At 54.9% G+C, this 20,927-nt stretch overlaps 1 protein-coding gene across 16 annotated transcripts in view; it reads right to left on the reverse strand.

Annotated features, from left to right (window-relative positions):
• Positions 1 to 20,927, reverse strand: part of DENND1A (DENN domain containing 1A) — a 496,373-nt gene that overhangs the window by 2,996 nt on the left and 472,450 nt on the right. For 11 of the 16 annotated variants that reach the window (XM_082695480.1, XM_082695474.1, XM_082695472.1 and 8 more), the window contains 3 exons: positions 16,315 to 16,403; positions 3,271 to 3,399; positions 458 to 716 (listed from right to left, as the gene is read on the reverse strand). In XM_082695480.1, the coding sequence (XP_082551606.1) occupies positions 458 to 716; positions 3,271 to 3,399; positions 16,315 to 16,403 (477 nt within the window). The remainder of the gene's footprint in view (positions 1 to 457; positions 717 to 3,270; positions 3,400 to 16,314; positions 16,404 to 20,927) is intronic. The other 5 variants (XM_082695471.1, XM_082695477.1, XM_082695475.1 and 2 more) reach the window with 1 other exon arrangement.

Genomic DNA, 20,927 nt, shown 5'->3' on the forward strand with positions numbered 1-20,927 from the left:
ATGGTAGCTTCGGGAATTCCAAAGACCCAGTGACTCTGCCAGCAGCCTCCACTCGCAAGTGGGCAAACAGGCCCAGGGAGAGAGTGTGGCAGATTGCAAGTCATGATGGACGATCAGTGTCCCACGCAAAACCCAGGAATTCTGACCCCGAGGCTCTCCAAGGAGACTTGGTGGGGCTGGGGTCCCGGGAGGGAGGCCTGGCACAGCAGCACACCTCTGCCCGATGCACACACGGACTCGAGGGGCTGATTTCCATCAGGAGTAACGTTTCTACAGCCATCCCCGGCTGCTGGCCTGCCTGGCAGGGTTTGCAGGCAGAATGGCCCTGAGCATCGGCTGAGGACCCGGGAAAAGTTGCTGTTTCTCCCTTGGTCTCCTTCCCTGTCCCCTGGGGGTACCTGCGTCCTGTGGGGACAGCGACAGCCCTAGCAGGTCCCCGTCCCTGCGGGCAGCATACCTGATAGTCGAAGGTTCCCGGTTGCTCCCTCAGGTCTTTGGGGGTCCGAAGGTCCTCCAAGCTCTTGGCCTGGCCCAGTGGCTGCAGTGGGACCTCCATGTCCAGGTTGTTGAAGACGTCTTCCAGAAGGTCGATGCTGGCAGCCCGGTCAGGCGGAGCCGGGGCAGGGCTCGTGGGCTCCCGCGCTCGCTGCTCTGGGCTCTCTCCCTCGTCACCTTCCGCACTGTCTGATTCCTTGAGCGTCCGGTAGGGCTGAGGCCTGGGAAGGGGCAGAGCAGTGGGTTCTCCCACCCAGAGCCTCCATGGGGGGAGCAAGCAGCCCCCATCCCCAGGAACCTGTGGGCCTTGAGGGGCACACTTGGGAGCCATGGGGCCAGGAGAGTGTCCTGGGGCCCCTGTGAGGGCTGGAGTCTGTGCAGGGGCGCTCTGCCAGACCTGGGGCCGCATTTGGGTCTGCTGCTCAGTGTGGGACTCATTTGCACTAGGGGAGCCACCTGATTCCCTCGAAAACCACGGGACGCATCACATAACTGGCTAGTAGGCTTGCAGGCCATCCGGGCAAGGTCGGAGGAACGGGACAGGACTGAAAAGGGAAGAGGGGGCCTGCTCATTCCAGAGCCAGGCCTCTGCTCTCCCATCACCCTGTAGCTCAGAGGGAACTGAGCTGGGGAAAGTGTCCCCAGGGCGACTCAGGACCCAGGGTGGCTCAGGACGCCCAGAGGGAACCGTGTGGGCCTCAGCCTGCGCTGACGGGTTCTAGCTCTGATCTTAACATCTCTTGCTATGGGACCTTGGAAAAGGTTCTTAACCTCTCTGAACCTTGGCCTCTCCCCATTCCAGAATGTACTTCCCTTGCATGTGGGGGTGGTAATTACGTGAACCAACTAACAGAGGCTGTTCACAGCATTCTGTACCTTTGACCCAGGCATAGGTGACAGAAGGCTTCTTTTACTTTGCTTTCTCACAAGCCTGAGCCCTAGGGAACCACTGGGTACATGGAGAAGGGTGCCTGGATCTGGGTGCCTGGATCAACCCTGAGTTGGCTCTGCCCTCTGCATTCCTGCAGAAACTGCCCAAGGCTCTGGTAAAGTGGGGGAAGGGCGCCACCTGCTGGCCCAAAGGCCCCCCTGCAGGAACCAGGGCAGGGACCATCCAGGGAGGGGAGGGCTCAGTGAACATACTCGATCTCTCCACAAGGATTCATCAGCCTTCAGGATCTCACTCAAGTTGAGAGAGGCTAAGTAACTCACCCTATGCTACACAGCGAAAGGTAGCCATGGACACCAAGTATGACAGCCTTCAAAGTCCGCACTCACTCTAAGGCATCTGACCAAGGAATTAAAGACCTTTTAACCAAGTCTGAACACAATGAAGGGGATAAAGAAAAGTCCAAGTGCTCCGAACACTTCAGGAAAAAAATGTATTCTTCCAGAAAAAACCATTTTATTTTGACTTAAGATGGTACCTTTTTTTCTTCTCCTGTGCAATTTATTTTTATTTATTTAACTTTAGTTAACATATGGGCCACTGCCTTTTTAATCCCACACATGCAAAAGCCTGTACTTTTCATAGGTCCTGCTAAGAAAGTGAGCACTATTACTATTTAAATAATTAAGGCATCGATGAATAAAAAGACAGGAGACCCACTGGAGACCCCACTGTGGTGGGGAGTCCTTGGATGCCACCCAGGCAGAGCACTTTTACCTGCAAGGTGATTTTGAGCTGATACATGGATGAGCATTTCTTACTCCAGTGGTTCTGCCTTTATTTCAACTAATAGTAGAAATGATCATTGATACTTTAGGCCAATGATATCAGATATCACCGCTCAGGACAAAGTTAACTTACTAAAATTTTAACAGAAAATTTTTAAAGAAATATTCAACGTACAGAGAAGGTGGCATGTGAGTTTGGGCAGCTCTGACCTAGGCCACCGCTTTCTACGTGAGGGGATCAGGAGGGGACTGACACGCCTGTGCTCACAAGTGACAGAAAGGGCCAGAACCCTCCGACCCCTGGGGGGCAGAGGTAGGAGCAGAGCTGGGGGTTTATCAGGTGCCCTGAGGAGCCCAGAGGTCTGGCCCAAGGGAAGGGACCTGGGAAGGGGGCGGAGGGATGAATCCCGTCTTCTGTAAGACCCCGGGGGTGTTCAGCAAAGGGCAGCTCTCTTCCCTGAAAGGCTCCCATTAAAGACGGACAAAAACTGTCCCTTTGCTCAATCCCAGCCCTGAAAAACTTGTGGGTAGAGAACTAGTGAAGGAAGGGAAACTGCCAAAGCTTAACACTGGGGGATGGCTGGATTGTGGGTGAACCTTCTTTTTACTCAGATGAGGCTCAGGTTATAAACAATAAAAATTATCTTACAGTCAGGAAGATCAGTAAGACACTTGTCTCTGTCAGCAATAATACACACATTCCCTATCAGTAAGTTTTTTTTTGTTTTTTTTCTAAGCTTCAAATCTGACCCTCCATCTCCAGAGTTTTTGGCAATGTGCTGAGATAAGAAGAGGTCTCAGGCATCCACAACCACTTCTGCTAACAGTCAAGTGCATTCTCCTGGGGGAGGGCCAGGGACTCAGCTCCCGCCCCCTGGCTCCTCACCACAGAGCCTGCGGGGCTGGCAGAAGGGCCGTCCTGGGCAGGGGCACACAAGGGGGCCCTCACCCCGCGGGCTGGCATGGGGGCACTGGCAGGCAGCAGCTTCAGACAGCCCTCCCCCCGCACAAGGGCAAGCGACACCGGCCCCCCTCCCCCACGCGGCCCAGGAGAGTCACCCAGTTGAGCTCAGAGAAATGGAAGAAGAAAGGAGAGACCATTCAAAGGGGGCGGAGAAGAAAAAGCTTTCGGTGAAGCCAGAGCTCGGGCCCTCTTGCCGCTGGCATTCATCGTCAGAGGAGTCTTCGGACAGGAAGACCGCATAGTGTCGCAAGGGCTTTACCAGGCTGGGGCAGAGGAAGACAAGAGAGAAGAGGTGGTTAGGAGGTACCCTCGGAACGCCACGTGGTGGGGTGGGAGGGGGTGGCCTCTGGGCACAGCGCCTGGCCCTGGGCTCCCTCTGCCAACCTGAGGTAGAGGCTCCCTGGAGAAGGCTGAGGGGTGGGCCCGGGAGGCCTGACAGGTCCCGAGGCGGGGAAGCTGGTCCCAGACAGGAAAGAAGCCGAGTGTTTGCCAAGCATGTGATCCACTCTCCTATGACCTCACCCCCTCCCCTTCCATTGAGATAACCCCAAATGTAGCAAAGAACAATGCACAAAGATGGGCACTGCTGCTTTGCTCACCATCTTCAAACACGGCACATCCTACGTTTCCAGCAATAGGAGGCTGGTGAATTCCAGTATCCTCGGCCAAAAAGGAGCCACCCATCACCCAGAATGTTTATAAAAGAGAAAAATCTCCGTACCACGATGCAGAACTGTGATTAGACTACATTCTCTCTCACCTGCTTATGAGAAAAGGCAGGGAAAAAAGATCGGAAAGGGTCGTATGTACCTGTCGACAAATGCTAGGGGGCTCGGGGGTGACATGCCCCCACCCCGCCTCCTTTAATTTTTCCGTGTCTTCTGCACTTTCTACAATGTGCGTATCAACTTCAGTAAGCAGGAAAACATAAAAACAGAAAGTTACAGAAGAAAGTGAGCCACGTGGAGGGGCTCGGGCTAGAGGCCCCTCCTGATTAGCGGCTGCTCTCCTGAGTCTCTCTGGCACGCCTCTTCAGAGAGTCTTTTCATCTGTGATGTGGAAATTAAATATTCATTGTGATAAAAAATACATCTCCCTTGTCAGCCACCTGTGAGCTCTACCTCCATAAACACAAACACCGCGCAGCCCCGAGAAAGTCCACGCGGCCGTCATGAATTATACACCGACCCGGGCCCACGAGTGGACGGCTCGCGAGAGGGGAGCCGGACCCAGCAAGCTTGGGTCCCATGTGGGCCCCCCCAACCCCCAGCCGCAGCGGCTCCAGCCTGCACGTGCTCCAAGGATCCCTGGGGGCGGGGGGAAGTTCGGGAGAGGGTGGGGCGGGAAGTGTAGGGGTGTCTGAGCTGGGGGCAGTCTCCTCTCCCCCCATCCCTGGACAGAGCAGGTCCTTTCTCTGCTTTCTGACGCAGTTCCTTCTGGGTTTCATGGCAAAAAAGTGAATGGGAACCACGCTGGAGGGCGGTGAGGGACCCGGAGAGTGGGCTGTGCCGTGACCTGCCGTCAGGTGGCAAGCCAGTTGTCCCCAGCGATGCGCTCATCTTCTGTAAGTAGAACCAGGGCTGGCCCCCAGCGCCGCAGAGCTCCCCGGCCCGTGCCGGCCTTGACTCTCCCTCCTCGTGTTATCCCTGCACGTCAGGCAGGCTAAGAGCTTTGTCCTCATACTGAAGCGGAGACCAAGGCTCAGAGAAGGGAAGCCGCTTGGCCAGGGTTGCGCACCGGGACAGGGAGATGGTGGGTTACAGAACTCCTGTCCTTGCCCAGGCCACCTCCCTGGATGGTAAGGGACGCAGCCCTTCCTGGACCAGAGAGAGCATTGGCTTAGGTCGCGTGTTTTCCTCTGGTGTCAGGAAAGAGGGCAGGACGATGTGATCCATAGAATCAAGGCCGCCCGGCTCCTGCCACATCCCCTGGGACCTAAAACACGGTGTGGCAAAAAGGGCCACTCCATGCAGCCCCTGGAACCCTGCTGTGCATCACAGACCCAACCTTGTCACTCTCCAGCTTAACGCCCACACATGCATGGCCCCAGTAGCGATGCCGAGCGCATTGGTTGTGTGGGGAGTAATCCCGTTAAGGGTTCGGAACAATGAGGTTCAGACATTTACAGAATGGTTTACTCAACCATTTAAAAGTTAGGGGGATGCACCCACTTCTAGCACTGGGTGGCTTTCCCGGGCAGGTGAGGAGGGCTAGAGGGGTAGACAGGTACCCTGGCCTCAGGCTCCACACTGGGGAGATTGTGGAATGTGCTGGGTGGGCAGGGGCGAGGGCTGCGGGTAGGCAGGGCCAAGCCCAGGCTCCATGCAGGGTAGACACCGTGCTGTCTGCCCAGCCCTGTCCACTTCTGCTGCCTCCTCCTGCCCTCCCCTGCACACCCCACAGAATCCCGTCGCCTCTGCCTGGGGCACTGACTGCTCTTCGGTCTGAAGACCCGGCTCACTTGGTGTTCTCGAAAGCCTTCCTGGAACTCCCAGCTGGAGTCCTCCCCCACTTGGAGTTCGCATCCCCCTTGGCTGCGTGTTGGGGCACTTTATCGGTATCCCTGAACTTCCCGCAGTTCCGTTTCTGAGTCGAGGTCCTCAAGGGCAGTGGCCTGGCTTGTCCTTCTCTTGACCCCCATGTGCGGCACGTTTGTGCAATGGAGGTTCCTGATCTCAGGAATGGAAGCCAGTGCGCTGGGGAGACAAGGCAGGCTCCACCCCAAGCCCCATCTTCCCGGAGCCCCAGAACAGCACCCGTCCCTTCCATCCGCTTGCGGTCACAGCAGAAAAGTGTCCCCTGGGGTCCTCATCTGTCCTCTGAGATGCTGAGACGGTAGAATGGGACCACATTTGGGGGTAGAGGAGCAGGCGGGAATCTCGGAAAAAGGTTTACGATGACATCGAGGGGCTTCCCATGGGTGACTTCCACCCCTCCCAGCAGCCTAGCGGAAAGGCTTCGCTGCACTGATTTTATGGAGGACGAGCCTGTCATTTAGTCCATCTGTCCATCCGTCCATCCATCCATCCATCTGCACACCCAACTGAGATGTACTTCCGGAGCGCTTGTTGCGAGCAGACCCAGTGCTGGCGGAGCGCTGGGGTACGTCCCCGTCAGCCAGGCTGGTGGCAGACGTGCGTGAGGGGGACGCGCACCCGTCCGAGCGCTGACCAGGAAGCCGAGATCGCAGCTCCGCACACGAGCTGCCAGGAGTGTCTGGATTCACATGCGAGCAGAGAGCCTCTGTGCTGGGCTGGACCGTGGCTTCACCCAGCCAGGCTGCTGGAGTTCACGGGCCTGTCCAATCCCGTGTCCTCCCACACCGGTGTGGTGGCGAAGCGGGCCCGGGGGGGCCAGAGGGAGAAGAGGGAACCTCCGCTTCCAGCTCACAAACCACTTTCCCTCACCAGTCAGCTCTCCTGGCCAGGCCAGGCAGGTTGGGTTGGGTTGTGGCTTCAGTAAGAGGCCCGGGGTGTCTCCTTAACACACCATCTCTCTCTCCAGAGTGACAGAGAACCTTGCCAGGGGTGGTTTGGTCCGATCGGTGTTTTTTTTCAGGCTCCGGGCCACACAGATGACAGTGGGGAGACGGGCTGTACTTACAAGTGTTAGGCTAAATGCTGTTTGTACAGTTTCTCATTAATTCCTGGTCACATCCTCTCTTTGCGGACAGAAAAGCCAAAGCTCAGAGAGGCGTAGTCACTGGCCCACTGTCACACAGCGGCTCTCGGTAGAGCCAGGAATCTGGGTCTGCCCGACTCGAAACCACTTTGGGGTCCTGCCTCTTCAGTCCTGCAGACCTGAAACAATGAAAGAAGGGCTAGGGCGTTCCCCCTTCTACTTTTAATAAAAAGTGAAATTTCAAAATAAACTTATTTAAATTCGGCTGCTCATGTCCTCCTAGGAAACATACAGCCAGATATTTGTCAGAGATAAAGGACGAATCGTTGAAAATGTCCAGGTTTAAATTTTTTATTAGCTTAAGGCAGAATATGAGGGGGAAAAAAAAAAAAGTGTACCTCTTCCCTCATTAACCCAATTCAGCGACTACCCTGCAGTCTGCCACCCACCACTCGCCTGGATTTTCTTACACACAAAGAGCTGTCTGTGAAAAGGCAGGTCGTGGTGAACTTGGCTACCCGGCGAGGGCTGCCAGAGTCTTGGCAAGAAAGAAAGGCCCGCTGTCCATCACCATTCAGACCCCATCGCCTCCCACGGCTGCTCCCGCCTCTGCCCACCTCATCTCGGCTCGGAGTTCCCATGCAGATGACTTCCCGAACCCTTTCTAATGTTTGGTTTAACGTGTCGCCGGTTAGCGGGCGCGTGTGACAGTGGTGACAGGCGCGGCTGTTCCTTTTTAAATACCATGTCAGAGACACGGCGTCAGGAAGCAGGGACGTGCTCTGTGGCTCTCCGCCTCGCCGGGATCGCACGGGCTTATTTTTTAATGAGGAAGATCTGCATCTTGAGAGTTTTTTTCATGTGTCACATCGCGTGGACAAATCAGCAGCACGTCACGCTGGCCCAAAATGAAATGCTGACAAATGTAGATATTTCAAATTTAATTGACATTTAAATGTACTTGAGATAAAGAAGGGGAAAAAAAAAAATCAGCAAGGACTTGGTCTCCGGAGGTAACGAGGGGAGCTGGTGATCATTTTTAAAGGATCCTTTCACTCCAGCACAAAGGATCTTTCCTTGGTAAATGTCTCGGCCACCCTGGCATCCTCCGATGACGAGGCTCTGGTTGGGCTGATGAGTGGGGACAGGTCCCAGGACGAGGCCAGGTCCTGCCTGCCCAGCGATGCCAGTCTGTCCCGCTTTCTACCACCCCCCACTTCCCAGCCAGATGAGCTCAAAAGTCATTTTACACCTCCCTGCACCTCAATTTCTTAGCTGTAAAATGGGGATCCTACATCCCTCCTGATGGGGTTTTCGAAAAGCTGAATGGAATTATTCATAAAGGGCTTTGCCTCATGCCCCGCACCACAGTACATACTCAATTACTACCAACAGACCACGTTCACCTGCCAACATATAGATTCTGCGCATTTTCATCCTGTGAAGGGTCTTCCTTCGGCATTCGAGGATGAATATAATTTTCCTGCCTTCAGAAACCTTCCTGGTCAAGGTCAGTGGTCCCCAGCCTGGCCTATCACAGCATGTCAGAATGACCGGACAGAACCCGTCTTGGGATCCGGTCACACCATCTCCCCATCACCGTAGTGTGGGGCCGGGACCCCAGACCATGCTTGCGCATGTGCACAGGTGAAAACAATAGAACAAGACTCCGAAGCAAGTCAGGGTGGTCTTTGGGGGAAACGAGCGTAGTGTGAGACCCACGGAGGGGAAGCTCTGGACCGGCGCTGGCGTTATCCTCTGTGTGACCTGGGCTAACGGCTAGGACCATTCCCAAGGAGAAAGAGGAGACAGACAGAGAACCTGCTGGACACTGGGTCTTTCCACGCCGCTGTATGTGAGTCTCTACTGTGAAACAGCAAGACAGAATCACTGCTATAATGAGTCACGATCACCAGTTCTGCCTGTCAGGTGAACTGGCCTTGTGGGGACAGGTGGCTGTGAGATCAGGTTTTTCTCACACCCCTGGGGACTTGCTCTGCCGGAGGGCAGCGGTGGGGGTATACTTGGCTCAGGGGGTATACTTGGCTCAGGGGGTCTCGGAGGAGGCTCCCTTGGGAGGTGATGCGGGAGCTGCGCTTTCAGTCATGAGTACGGAGGCGGCGGCAGGTGTCCCTGGGAGGTGTGGGCACAAGGGGCTTGAGGTTAGGGTGGGGGTTTCGAGAAAAGGGGCTGGCAGGGTGGGCAGACACCAGGTGGTGGAGGGTCTTGAACCTGCATGAGGACTGAGACGACAGGAGGGGTCAGGGCGTGATGTGGGGGCTGTGGAGGCAGCAGGGGACCTTACTGGCTTGGCTCCATCTCTCTCACTCTCGGGCTTGTTAGGCCCTTTGCCTTTCTGATCTGTGTGAGTCCATCTGTTTGACCACTTTATCAACCTCACTGTACTCACTGTACTTATCATTCATTCCTTCTTTGAAAAAATCACCAGTGTCAATTTCACATGTCCTCACCCCTGCCTCCAGACACCCTGAGAAGTCCTTCCCGGGCCCCTGGGTGAACACACACACATGGGTGGGGAGGCCCGAACGCAGGATAAGGGCTTCACTCTACTGTGTCACTCTTCGGGCTCCTTAGTAGCAGGAAGATGGGGATGGGGACACCTTGGGGGGATGGGGCCACCTTCCACACTTTTCCTATCTGGAAAGGAAGCTGTATAGATTGTGAGAACCAACTGCCCCTCTCTCCCCGAAGATGGCCTTTGCCTGCCATGAGCCCGAGTTTTTCGTGGGGACTGTGGGAGCCGTGGTGGAGGGCAGGGTGTCTGGTGAGAGAGCGGTGGACGCGGGCGTGGGTGCACATTCTGGATCCAAGGTAGGTCATTCCACCTGTGTTAGAGCCTTGCTTCCTTCATGGCTGAACAGGCCAAAACACCTGCATTGTGAAGACTTTTGGGGTGTGGGGAGGTTAACCAAGGTGACATGCAGAAGTGCCAGCCTGAAACAGGGATGAGACGTGGCGCCGTGATGCCGGGAAGAGGGAGGGGCTCAGGTGAGGTGGCAAAGCTTTCGGAGGAGGCTGAAACCAGCAAGTCTTGTGGGTGGGGCACTAACTCCTGTCGCCACTGCTCCTTGGAGAGGTCCTTCCCTTCGGCTGTCAGGCAAAAGTGGCTGCGGATGAGGGAAACCTGTGTTTTCCTGCTGCTGCCCATCCCTGGGGACTCCGTGGCAGTTCCTGCTTTTCAGTCTGGGCTCAGACCCACATCTGGCTCCTGGCATGGCTTTGTCTCCAGGGCCCAGAACCCACTGTTGGAGAGGGAATTGGGGGCCTGAGTTGGGTCAGGGGCCTCTCACATTGTTAATTGGGTCTGAGACCTTCTGCTCTGGTGTTTGGACTCCTGGCCACTCAGGGAGTAGGTCCTGGAAGGCTGCCACTGGGTAGTACCTAGACAGCTGTCCCCACCCCCGGGGCCCAGGGCCAAGCTGGCATCTTGGAGACTGGCTCCTGGGGGGGGGGTGGCAGTTTCTGGCTCTTAAATGGCTCTGGGCGGGAGAGGGGCAGGTAGCCTCAGAGTCACAACCGAATCACACCTGGCATGTAGTAGGTGCTCTTTACATGTTTATGGTTAACTGACACCCCTTCCCCATGTCCAGGGTGCTGGCCTATACGCTTCAGAGGGCCTTCAGTGATTCCCTTGTTTATTCATTCAGGAAACATCCCGGAGCAGAGGTCTGGCCTAGGCTCTGGTCCAGGAGCCCAAGAGTCAAAGCTAAAGGGCCCTGCCCTGGAGGAGCTCCCAGGCCCCCAGGTGGTGGGTGGGCGAAGGAGGCGGGGGGGGGGGCGGGCTGCATGTGTGCACACGCGCCTGTGTGTCACGTAAAGGGAATACTGCAACGTGGAAGGTTGGCGCTGTATCCGGGGAAGCGGGGGGACTGTGGGCATGGGGAGGGGAGGGTCCAGCTCATGGGGAGGCACCAGGGTGAGCATTAGGCCACTGTGGGAGGGGAGACCAGTGTACCAGCCACCTTAGGATGCTAGGGCGGCTCCTGTGGGCAGTTTCCCAAACTGTGCTCTTTGGGATGTGAACAGTCATTGTGTTGGAAAAAAGAGGGGAGAGTCTTGCCCAGGGTCTCTGGCTGGCCGCTGTGGGGTGCCAGAGTCCCCCCTGCCTCCCATACACCAGCCCACCGGCCTAGTGGCTCACCAACCACACCCCTGGGTCAGCTCTGGGCCTGGCGGGGAGAGAGAGGGGGTCTACCCGTGTGTGAGCCATGGCCAGCACCACTGAGGCCGTGCCAAGCCCAGGTCTTGAGATGGCGGGGAGCAGCCCATTGTGTGCCCACTGGTCAAAGAGACACAGCTGCAGAGTTCTTGAGACCTCGTCTTTGGGCAGAGCTCTCACTAAATGCTTCTGGCAGCTTCTTCTGATCTTATTTTAATCTTCTGGGGCTTTGGGTGCTGGGGTCACATGGTGCAAGTTGGATAACGAGACTGCCATCCTTAAGCGGCGTGGGCCGGCAGTTTGGTACACAGTCTGTCTGTCCGGCCAGAGCAACCCGTAGGATTTCTCCTTGCTCAGAAGGATTTCTAATGCATGTTCCTCTGGGTCCCCCAGACCCAGATTCGCAGAGAGTCCAGAGTTTTGGTGGAAGTATAAAGTGGTATAATTCTTTTAGCAAGTTCTTTAGCAACATGGAACAGAAGTCTGCCTCTAGAACTTGTGGTACAGGGCCATGACAACCTCTCAGGGTCGCAGCTACTCCTATAAAATCGAGCTGACGATACCTACTCCTCCGGATTTCTTGGGAGGATTAGATGAAATGGCCTACACAAGGTGCTTAGCCGGCAGTTCTTGGCTAATGGTAGCTGTTAATCGTTCCATGCCCTAGATGGTATCAAATGAGAAAAGCTTTAAGAGCAAGGGTATTTATTTTGGTGTTTCATGTTCGTGAACCCCTAGAACAATCTACAGACCAGTATGAGGGGTGTAGTGATGCGGACCACGCCCGCACACCAAGCGGGATCCTGCCACAGATGTGAGCCTGCCACAGCTGTGAGCAGCGGGGGTTACAAGGACACGGGGCGAGTCCAGTGGCGTACAGCAAGGAGACTGCGGCTCTGCAAATGATCTACAGGACAAACCCCGGAGGGGAAGCTGCAGAATTGCTAACAAGGAGTGAGGTTCAGAATGAACTTGTCTCTTTTCTCAAACTCCTGGATTCTAAGGTTATCAGGTTATTTTTACAGACAAACAGAAATTGTTTGAAAAAAGCAGATTTTGTACAAATCCGGTCAACCAGGTGAGCCGGAAGGTGGCTGGTGGGCCCTCGGCGCCTGACTCTGGACCACTCCTACTCAGTACAACGAAACTTCAAATAACCAGCCCGCAGAAGGGACCCCCGTGAAGGTGCTGTGAGGCCCACCCGCCAGAGGGGAGACGGAGGTGTGCGGTCACGAGTCCAGGATGTGCAGCTGGTCTGCCCCGGGTGCGTCTCTGAGCTACCCTGACTGTCAGCCTCTTGGCCATTAAGGCTCAGAAGACAGCAAGCTGCCCCCTTCTGGGCTGCTGAAGTTAAACAAGGTGGAGGCTGACCACATCCCTGTGCACCCTCCTCGACTCTGAGAGGGGTACTGCCTGACCCCTGCTGTGGGGAACAAATGACAGGCAGCCTGGCAGAGAGGGGCGCCTGGGGACCAGCAGGTGACTCCCTGCCTTTGGCTTCCTCTGCATGCTGGGCGTGTTCCTGACGGCTGGGCAGTCCTGAGGGGAACGTAAGCTGGGGCCTGACAGCCCCGCACACTGCGGCTGAAACGACCGTTCGCGGGAGGGAGACGGGGACCACATCGCGCCCCCTGCAGCCACCACTGTCCCCATCACTCGGAGTAGCTCATGGTCCTACTTAGGTTCTCAACAAAAAGGCTGGATGGTAGAGAGGGAGGGGTGAGGTCTGTGTCAGCAGACAGCTGATGCTACCAGTTTCTAGCCTGCAGACCCTGCGCTAGTTCTACTAGAAAGTCCCCCACTAAGCCTCAGTTTCCCTGTTAGATGGGAAAGCCACCACCTCCCCTTCACAGTCCCAAGGACATTCAGTCAGTGTTGCTTGTCTTTCCTTCTCCGGGTAGAAACACTCAAGCACCAGGGAACACTGGTGGACAGAACAGCTCCAATTCCTGATTTTGAGGAACCAGAGAAGAGAGGCGTGTGGGGAAAGTCATCTTAAGACACAGGACCCAGAACCGTCTCTCTAGGCAAAGCCAAACTGACAAGGGACCCCCGCGGGCAGCAGAGTGTAGCTGAGAAAATGAATCAAGCAGCATCTGGAGTCCTCGCTCTGCCACCTTCTAGCCGGGTGACCCGGGAACAAGGAGCACATATATTTGCTGAGTTCCCCTTCGGTGCAAGAAGAAACAAACACCAGTCGAAGAGGGCCTAGAACACAAGAGGTGCTCGACTGCACTTGCTGTTGGACGGCCTCTGACCCACAGCCCGTGCTGCCTGACCCCTCCTAGCCCAAGCTCTCACCCTAGGGAACCCTCAGGGCCTTCCATCAGCCCGTCCTGAATAATAATGCAAGTAGCTAGTACTTCTTGAGGAGAAATAGTCACTGAATATTAATTAACAAGTATTAGCTGAAAAACAGAGGGCATGTTTTCCCCTGAAAGCGTTCTTCCTGTTGTTACGGATGGCTTTAAAGGGGCGAGGACACCCACCTTTGATGAGGAAAGGACATCTGACATACGAGAAATTTTGTTTCGGGAAAACGCGAGTCACAAAAGAGTCAGCGAGGGGGTTGTCTTTAAAGGCCTTGTTTTAAATATCCCAACTCGCTCACACCTGGTCGGTTTGGGAAGCTCTCTGCTGAGTGAATGGATGCGTGAGTGGACAGACGGACATCATCTGGAAGGAAAAAACTGGATCCAACGGAGGGCCCGGCCGCAGAGCTGGCAGTTGGTGCTACCGGGCCTTGATGAATTCCAGACGCTGAGCTGCTGCGGGAGGCCAGGGAGACCGTCTTATTGTTAATCAGCTCCGTCTTGCTGTCCACAAAGTTAATTATTTAATGTGCTGTTTGGAAGTGAGAGTTGGGGCCAGAAGTCGGGACGACTGAACCCTTCCCGCCACTTCAAAGATCCCGTATCTCTCTCTGCGGGCCAAACCCTCTAAGTTGCCGTGTACTTTGATATTCCCAGTGGAGACAAAGATCCGTGAGTCCAGAAAATCCAGGCCAGATTAAAGGGCCAGGCACGGAGTCCATGTGCCCCACACGGAACCACCCGCAACAAAGGCCCATTAGGATCTGGCTCCTGCCTGCCGGCTTGTCTTCTCGTGTCTCCCAGCACAATGCTGACAGATTGGTGGAGCTGGTTTCTTTCCCCCGCAGAACAATATTTTATGAGGAGTCTGTTTTATTAAAATATTTTCCGCTGGATGCTTCCTGTGTTTCAAGAACTTGGTCTTGCCAGCTGGAGCTGATGACAGTTGAGAAAAACACATCCAAGTGCTGTTGTGACATGGTATTTGGAAATGGAGGAGCACACCGGGGGGTGGGGGTGGGGGGTGGGGGTGGGGAGGCAGCATGGGAAGAGATGCAGGAAAATACCCCAGTTGTACCGAGATGTCACTGGTATTATTGTAGAACAGCCCCCCCCCCAACCATTAAAAACTGTGAACAGAAACTCTCGGAATCATATCCCCAAACGTGCACCTTGATCACCTGGAGGGCTGGGGCTGCGGAGCCCTGGCCACAGAGAAGTTCTCATTTGTTTCTGATCGCTGCCAGTGTGCCAACCCCCTAAACTCGCTCCCATGTTCCCACTGGTTTGTTTCAACCCCAAACGTTTCCTGAACAGACATCCAAACAAGGCACACTGCAAAAAGAAACGGAAAGTGACATGGGCCCAGATGTGCTGACACCCAGGGGGACAGGATTACCAACCAGACACTGGCTCTCTGGCCTGTACTGAAGACACATCCCCTGTCATGGGGCTGGGTGAGCAATGGCATAAATAAACATAATTAGGAATTCCGACCTCTACTTGGTGACCCGGACACAGCATGGGAAATGCTTTTCAGTGAAACGTGGAGCGTTGCTGGTCTGGTGTGCTCTTGGGCAAAGCAAGGACACTCTGGGTTTGCATTTCAGTATCCACAGGCCGGTGACCCTGTCTCCCCGCACAGCATCTTAAAGATTTAGCCCAGTTTTAAAGACATGGTTTTCAAGAAAAGTAACTCATTTCATCCCTCCCTAAGGAGAAATCTTTGGGGTCTGAGGCACTCTGAAGCTATATGGCATTTTCTCCACAAGGGGGCAATCATAATCCATGCCAGTGGTGGCCAGGGACTTAGTCCTTCATGTTCCCACCGTCCTATTGTGCAGGGGATCAGTTATGCCTACAACCAACTTCAGGAGTCCTCTCTTCCAAATTTTGCATAATCAAGCATCTTTCAAGATGTGCGTACACACACACACACACACACACACACACACACACACACACACACACAGAGTCTCCTACCGCTGTCCGGGCAGCCGTAAGCAGGCCCAGGTAGGCTGGCTCTCTAAGAACACAGTGGTCTCAGGCAAGGCCAGGCTGTAAGCCAGAGAGCCCTAGAAGAGCTGAAGTACACTGCAGCCTGGGTTAGGCCACGGCGTGACCTTTCAGAGTTGTTTCTTCCTTCTGGCTCCTTCCCTGGCTGGGGCCTGCCATTTCCCTTAGCTTCTTTCCCTGACAACTTTTCTGCAAGTAAAGCAGACAGGAGGAGCATTCCTCTCCTCACCCGAGGGACTTCAGGGTCCCTGGGGCAACTGTACGGTTCCCCTAACAAACCCCGGACTGAGACGATTTCGTGTACTTTTTCAAAGCCTCCCAAGAAGCCAGTGTGTAGCTGCTGAGTTGTCTGGGCAGAGCCCCAGGCCGTGGGCCTTGGCAACAAAAGGCAGAGGGTTCTGGACTTGGGGCTGTGCGCAGCTCCATCTCCAGGCATCGCTGGTGCACCTGCCTCGTCATTCACCCCCTCCCTCCAGCATCTATCCTGCACGGGACTCCGAACCGGGCCCTGCGCTAGTTTCTGGCAGAACACCCAGCCCGGGCCCCTCCGGACCAGAGGGGAGGCAGAAAAGCCAAGTCCGAATGAAACAAATGCGGCGGCCCAGGTGAGCAAAGGTACTGCTGGGGATGGGGCGGTGGACCAGGACAGTTCTGGGTCTGAATCCAAGCTGCAGAGCCCTCCAGTACCCCAGGCTTGGGAGAGTGGTGGCCTCTTGTTAAACAGATTGCCCCCTCGATCGGGTCCCAGCTCTCCCCTGCTGACCCAGGCCTGGAACCTTCTTCTGAGCCTGTGTGAGTACACTTCGGGTGTCGTCACTCAAAACACAGCCCAGAGGCCTGGCTCCCTGGTCTCCGGGGCCTCCTGCAGGCGTGACAACTGCTAGCAAAAGCCGACATGGAAGATCAAGCCCAGCTCCCCAACTGACCTCTTTGTTGAAACACCCGCTCAGGCCAGGGAGCCTTTCAAAGGCCACGGCTGCAGCACGAAGGCCTGGCCCCCTGGGCTCAGGCTCTGGCAGACAGAGGGCAGGGGAGCAACGGGTACTCACTGCTCAGGGCTTGAGATAGAAGTCCTCCGGCCTTCCACTGTGATGTTGCTTTTCGGTCTCTTCACGACGTGCGGACGGGGCGGGCGTACCTAGAACGGGCACGGGGGAAAGGCCCCAAGGAGTGAGTTGGAAAAGCCATTCAGGAACATTCTGCAGATCTAGATCCCCCAGCCCCCAAATAAACCCTGAGGCATTTTTGCATGGTACAGGCTTCAAAAGCTCTGCTTATTTCGAGAATGTTGCCACTGAATTTGCAGCAGACACACGACCCAGACTTCTGTGGTCCCCTCAAGTGGGAAAGCTTTTTCTGAAGAGCTTGGTTTCCTCGTCTGCAGATAGGGGACAGCGCCACCTGACTGCTTGCAGGGCTGCCGTGGGAGTTCAACAAGATGCTGTCCATGCAAGACCCAGAACACAGAGGCCCTCATTTATGAAAAGTTCCCACTTCTTCAAGAACCCTGAAACTGGTCTGGTAGAACAAAAAGGTTTCACTTGGACTTGAACTCTACAGTACACATGCTCACTTCATTCTTTTTTACGACGGAATCCTACAATGCTTATTTTCTTCTGAGTCGGGTGGGGGGAATAAAGCAAATGGTAGCATTACAGAGTGCCGATAAAAAATCCTTTTTCTGCTCCCCAGGCCATCTCTGGGCAGTCCTGAGCAGGACTCAGCCTGGACACTGCATGCCCCATGGAGCTCCTGCATTCATGGGGACCCAGCTTGAGGCTCGGCGGCGGGTGTACTGCACAGTGAAGTACAGTTTCCTAATCAATCCACAGCTGGGCTACAGCAACAAGATGGGGTGGGTTTTTTTTTTTCTTCCTGATCCGCTGCATCTGAAAGCCGAGATGGGGGCCTACAGGAAAAGACACCTCCCCCCCGCGACCATCGCCTCTGATGGGAGTTAGGCTAAGAATCTGAGGGTGCCCTTACAAGGATAAAATCCTCGAATGGTCCAATCAACATTACATGGCTTTAAATTTGGCACCATCATCTCTGAGCATTTCCAATGCCAGAGAGGGACTAGAGAGAGCTAAACTAAGAAAGTCTGTCTGTGACTTTTGTTGCCAATAAAAATGCCTGGACATCCCAGTGTAGGGGTTTGCTTTCTCTCTGCAGACAAGGGGCCGAGGTAGATTAAATGCCACAATCGTTAAGGTTCCCCAACAAGACAGGGAAGGAGAGCACACACATGTCCCATTCAGTGCCTGCCCTCTCCCCTGAACCCTCTGGCCCCCCTTAGCAATTTGTGGGCAACCAGCATAATAATGGCTGGAGAACACAGATTACAGAAGTTGGCTGCATGAAAGACAAGTCTTTGCAGAGTTTCACCAAGCTCTCGGGTCTCCGCATGTCTGATCTAACCAGAGTTTTTCCTGTGGAGTGGCCAGTATGATCTCAGCCTTGTTTGGCAAATCAGAGGTGCGGTAACCGCCAAATGCGTTCCACCAAATCTGTGGTCTCCTTCCGCGGGGTTCCTCTGAACGAAGGTCCAATGAGATGTCACAGGGAAAGCGCCAGCAAGGAGCTGGCGTACATGGTGGCTTCTCTGTGACCTTATCAATAACAGAAAGGAGACGGGGATGGGGCATCTCTGAATTAGAAGACGCCATCTAAGATCTCTAAGATGCCCTGACCCTCGCTTAGCATCCTGCTCAGAGCTGCCTCGCGTTGCGGTGGTCACCCAGCGAGACTTTTAGGAACAAACGGATGAGGTTGCTTGGAATCTAAGAAGTGCCCAAGAATGCTGCTGTTCTCATCAGTGTCGTCAGAATGGGGCCTGCTACAGCGCAGACATTCGGTCACCACTGCTGAATGAATGGATGGCTAGATCCCCCAGCCCTTCCAGCTCGAAGCCGGCCTCCCTGACCACAGCCAGACCGCTCTCCCTCTCAAGGCTGCTGCGCAGGATCGCCGGGGGTTGGAATACTCCCCCAGGCTTTTCACCACGAGGGCGGATGTGCGGTGTGGGGTAACGGAGCCGTTCTGCCCTGCCCCGGGGGTCCCGGGGGGGGGGTTCCGGCAAAGCTCAGCTATGAAGGCCTGTCAGCCTGTCCTTGCACATGGCCGCTGCTCGCTACAATAAAGGCGGGTGAGGAATGTGAACTTGTGGCTGAAATGGGGGGATTAAGTTTGTGGCAACTTCAACTGAACTTGCAACGTGGTGAAACATGGGGAAAAAGAACAACAGAGCTAATTAGACGAGCTGAGCTGTCAGAGTGCCGCCGAATGGCTCAGCGCCAACAAACAAAAGGAATGGGTTGGCAATCAGCAGGATCGATGGAGAAGACTGCTTCATTAGGGATGATAAAACAGACAGAGCAGGGAGAAGAGGGTGGGGGAGGGGAGCAGGGAGGCAGTGAGGCAGGGGAGAGACAGGAAGGCACAACAGACCCAGAGACAGTCACCTGCACGGCTCAGACACACCCAGAGTCACACACACCTGACTAGTGTGGACAAAGCCAGACACAAAATTATACTCACAGGCAGCCATCCCGAGACATGCACGGAGGCCTCGAGGTGCCGGCATTCACGCAGTCTCACAACTACACATTCACAGAGGCACGCACGGGAGTCGAGGGTATGCGCGCGAATCACACACACACACACACACACACACACACACACACAGAGCCACAACCAGGCACCGACACACACAGACAAAATGGTCTAATGAAGCCCGAATCGTAAGACGGTGCCGACAACCGGCCCGTCATATTTCAGCAATCACATCCGTCTTTTAGGGGGTGCTGGGGAGGGGTGGGAGGCTGGGGAGGGGGTAAGAAACCGCACGCACGCACACAACACACATAACGGCGACAGGCCCCGCCGGTGCTGGGATCCCAGCAGCGCCAGGGGAGAAAATGCTAAACAGGGATTTTGAGCTCTGTTCAAGGGGGACTTGTGGGGAAAGTTGGGAAACCAGCCAATTCCCCACTGGATTTAAAACCTGAGAAATCTAAGTCGGCAGGGTTAAATGTGTATTGAATACAAAAGCTCCGAGTACATTTGATTTTAATGGTGAGCAAGAAATAATAAATACCGAGCTTATAAAGCGCTTCACATGTGGCCGACCACAGCCCGCCTCTCCCCTGCACGCCCCCATCCACTCCCCTTAGTCCACCAGACACTGGCAAGGCTTTCTTCTGCTCTTTCCTTTTTCTTCTTTTTAAAAAGAAAATCTAAATCCTCTGGTAACATCTGAACTCCAGCCACAGGTGCCAGGCTACAAAGCTCCTTCCAGAAAGGCTGAATGCCTAGCCCCCATGTTCCTGCCACCCTGGGCCAATGGCCCCACTCCTGCCCAGATGTTTGTGGCTAAGTACTTGATAAAGCCCGGCTGGGGGCCAAAAGGCCCTGACATGAGCACTGGTCAGGCCATTCTCTTCAAGGCTCTCGAGGGGTTCCATACCCCATGTCTCCCAGGATCACCCTGAGTGAACAGTGGTGCCCACTGGAAAGGCCTACATGAGTGGATGCAGAGTGAGCAGATTCTGGGGCACAGGGTCCTGCTGAGCCCAGAAAGCTCAAGCCTTCCAACACTCCCAGTTTAGTTCCACAGTGACTCTGCTTGGCACAAGGTATCTGGGGTGACAGTAGTAGGGTATATGTGCCCACTTCCTGCCAGGCACTGTGCTACGCACTATACACACGAGACTTCATGACCCTCACCAGGCAGCTGCAGCTAAACCCATTTTACAGATGATGAAACTAAGACTCAGAGAGAAATTAAGTGTCTTGCCCCAAGTCATACAGCCAGGAATTGCCAACCTGTGATTCCAATCAGGGCAGGCCTCTCTGCCTTCCAAGTCCAGGAGAACTGGTTCCGCTAGGTCCCCTGCCCCATTAGCACACTGTAAGCTGGGGCCGGCCCAGCACCGAGCAACAGGGTAGCAGCTTCCAGCACCAGCGCAGTGGCAGAGGCAAATGCTACTTGGGCTGTTCTCAGGGCCACGTGTGCCTTCCCAAGCCTGGAGTCGCCAGTGGGAGTCTCCCCGACTCTGCACAGGTCCCCACGTGGATGAAACAGCACAGAGTCCCTGGGAGTGGTCTCCAATACCTGTCCTGCCCTAGATCATGCTTTGCGAGAGAGCCCCTGCCTGCCTTGGGTCCTAGGTCTCTACAGGAGATTCGGAGAGCAATTCTCTGGGTGGCGGGCTTAAGGAGACACGGGCCTGGGCTCCAAGGCCAGCCTGGCCTCTTATCTCTGTGGCTTTGGTTGCAAGCTGGAGAAACAGTCTCTGTCTCCTCTGGGCTGTTGGAGGGACAAATAAGACCCTTATTATACAAGTGCCTGGCACAGTCCTAAGCACAGAAAAAGTACCCAGTAAATAAATGCTAATTCTCTTCACCTCCGTATCCTTGCCAAACCCCGACACAGCCCTAGAGATTCCATAAGGAACCCAGCTGGTGCTGCTAATCATTATTTTTATTATTTAAGAAGACAACTTTTTAAAATTTATCATATTTAAAGATTTTATTTGAGAGAGAGAGAGAGAGCGAGTGAGCACACGTGGGCGTGCGTGTGTGAGTGGGGGAGGGGCAGAGGGAGAGACAGACTCTCCAGCAAATTCCCCACAGAGTGTGGAGCCAGATGCAGGGCTCGATC

Source organism: Mustela nivalis, assembly GCF_964662115.1.
Source record: "Mustela nivalis genome assembly, chromosome: 13".
Lineage (NCBI taxonomy): Eukaryota > Metazoa > Chordata > Mammalia > Carnivora > Mustelidae > Mustela > Mustela nivalis.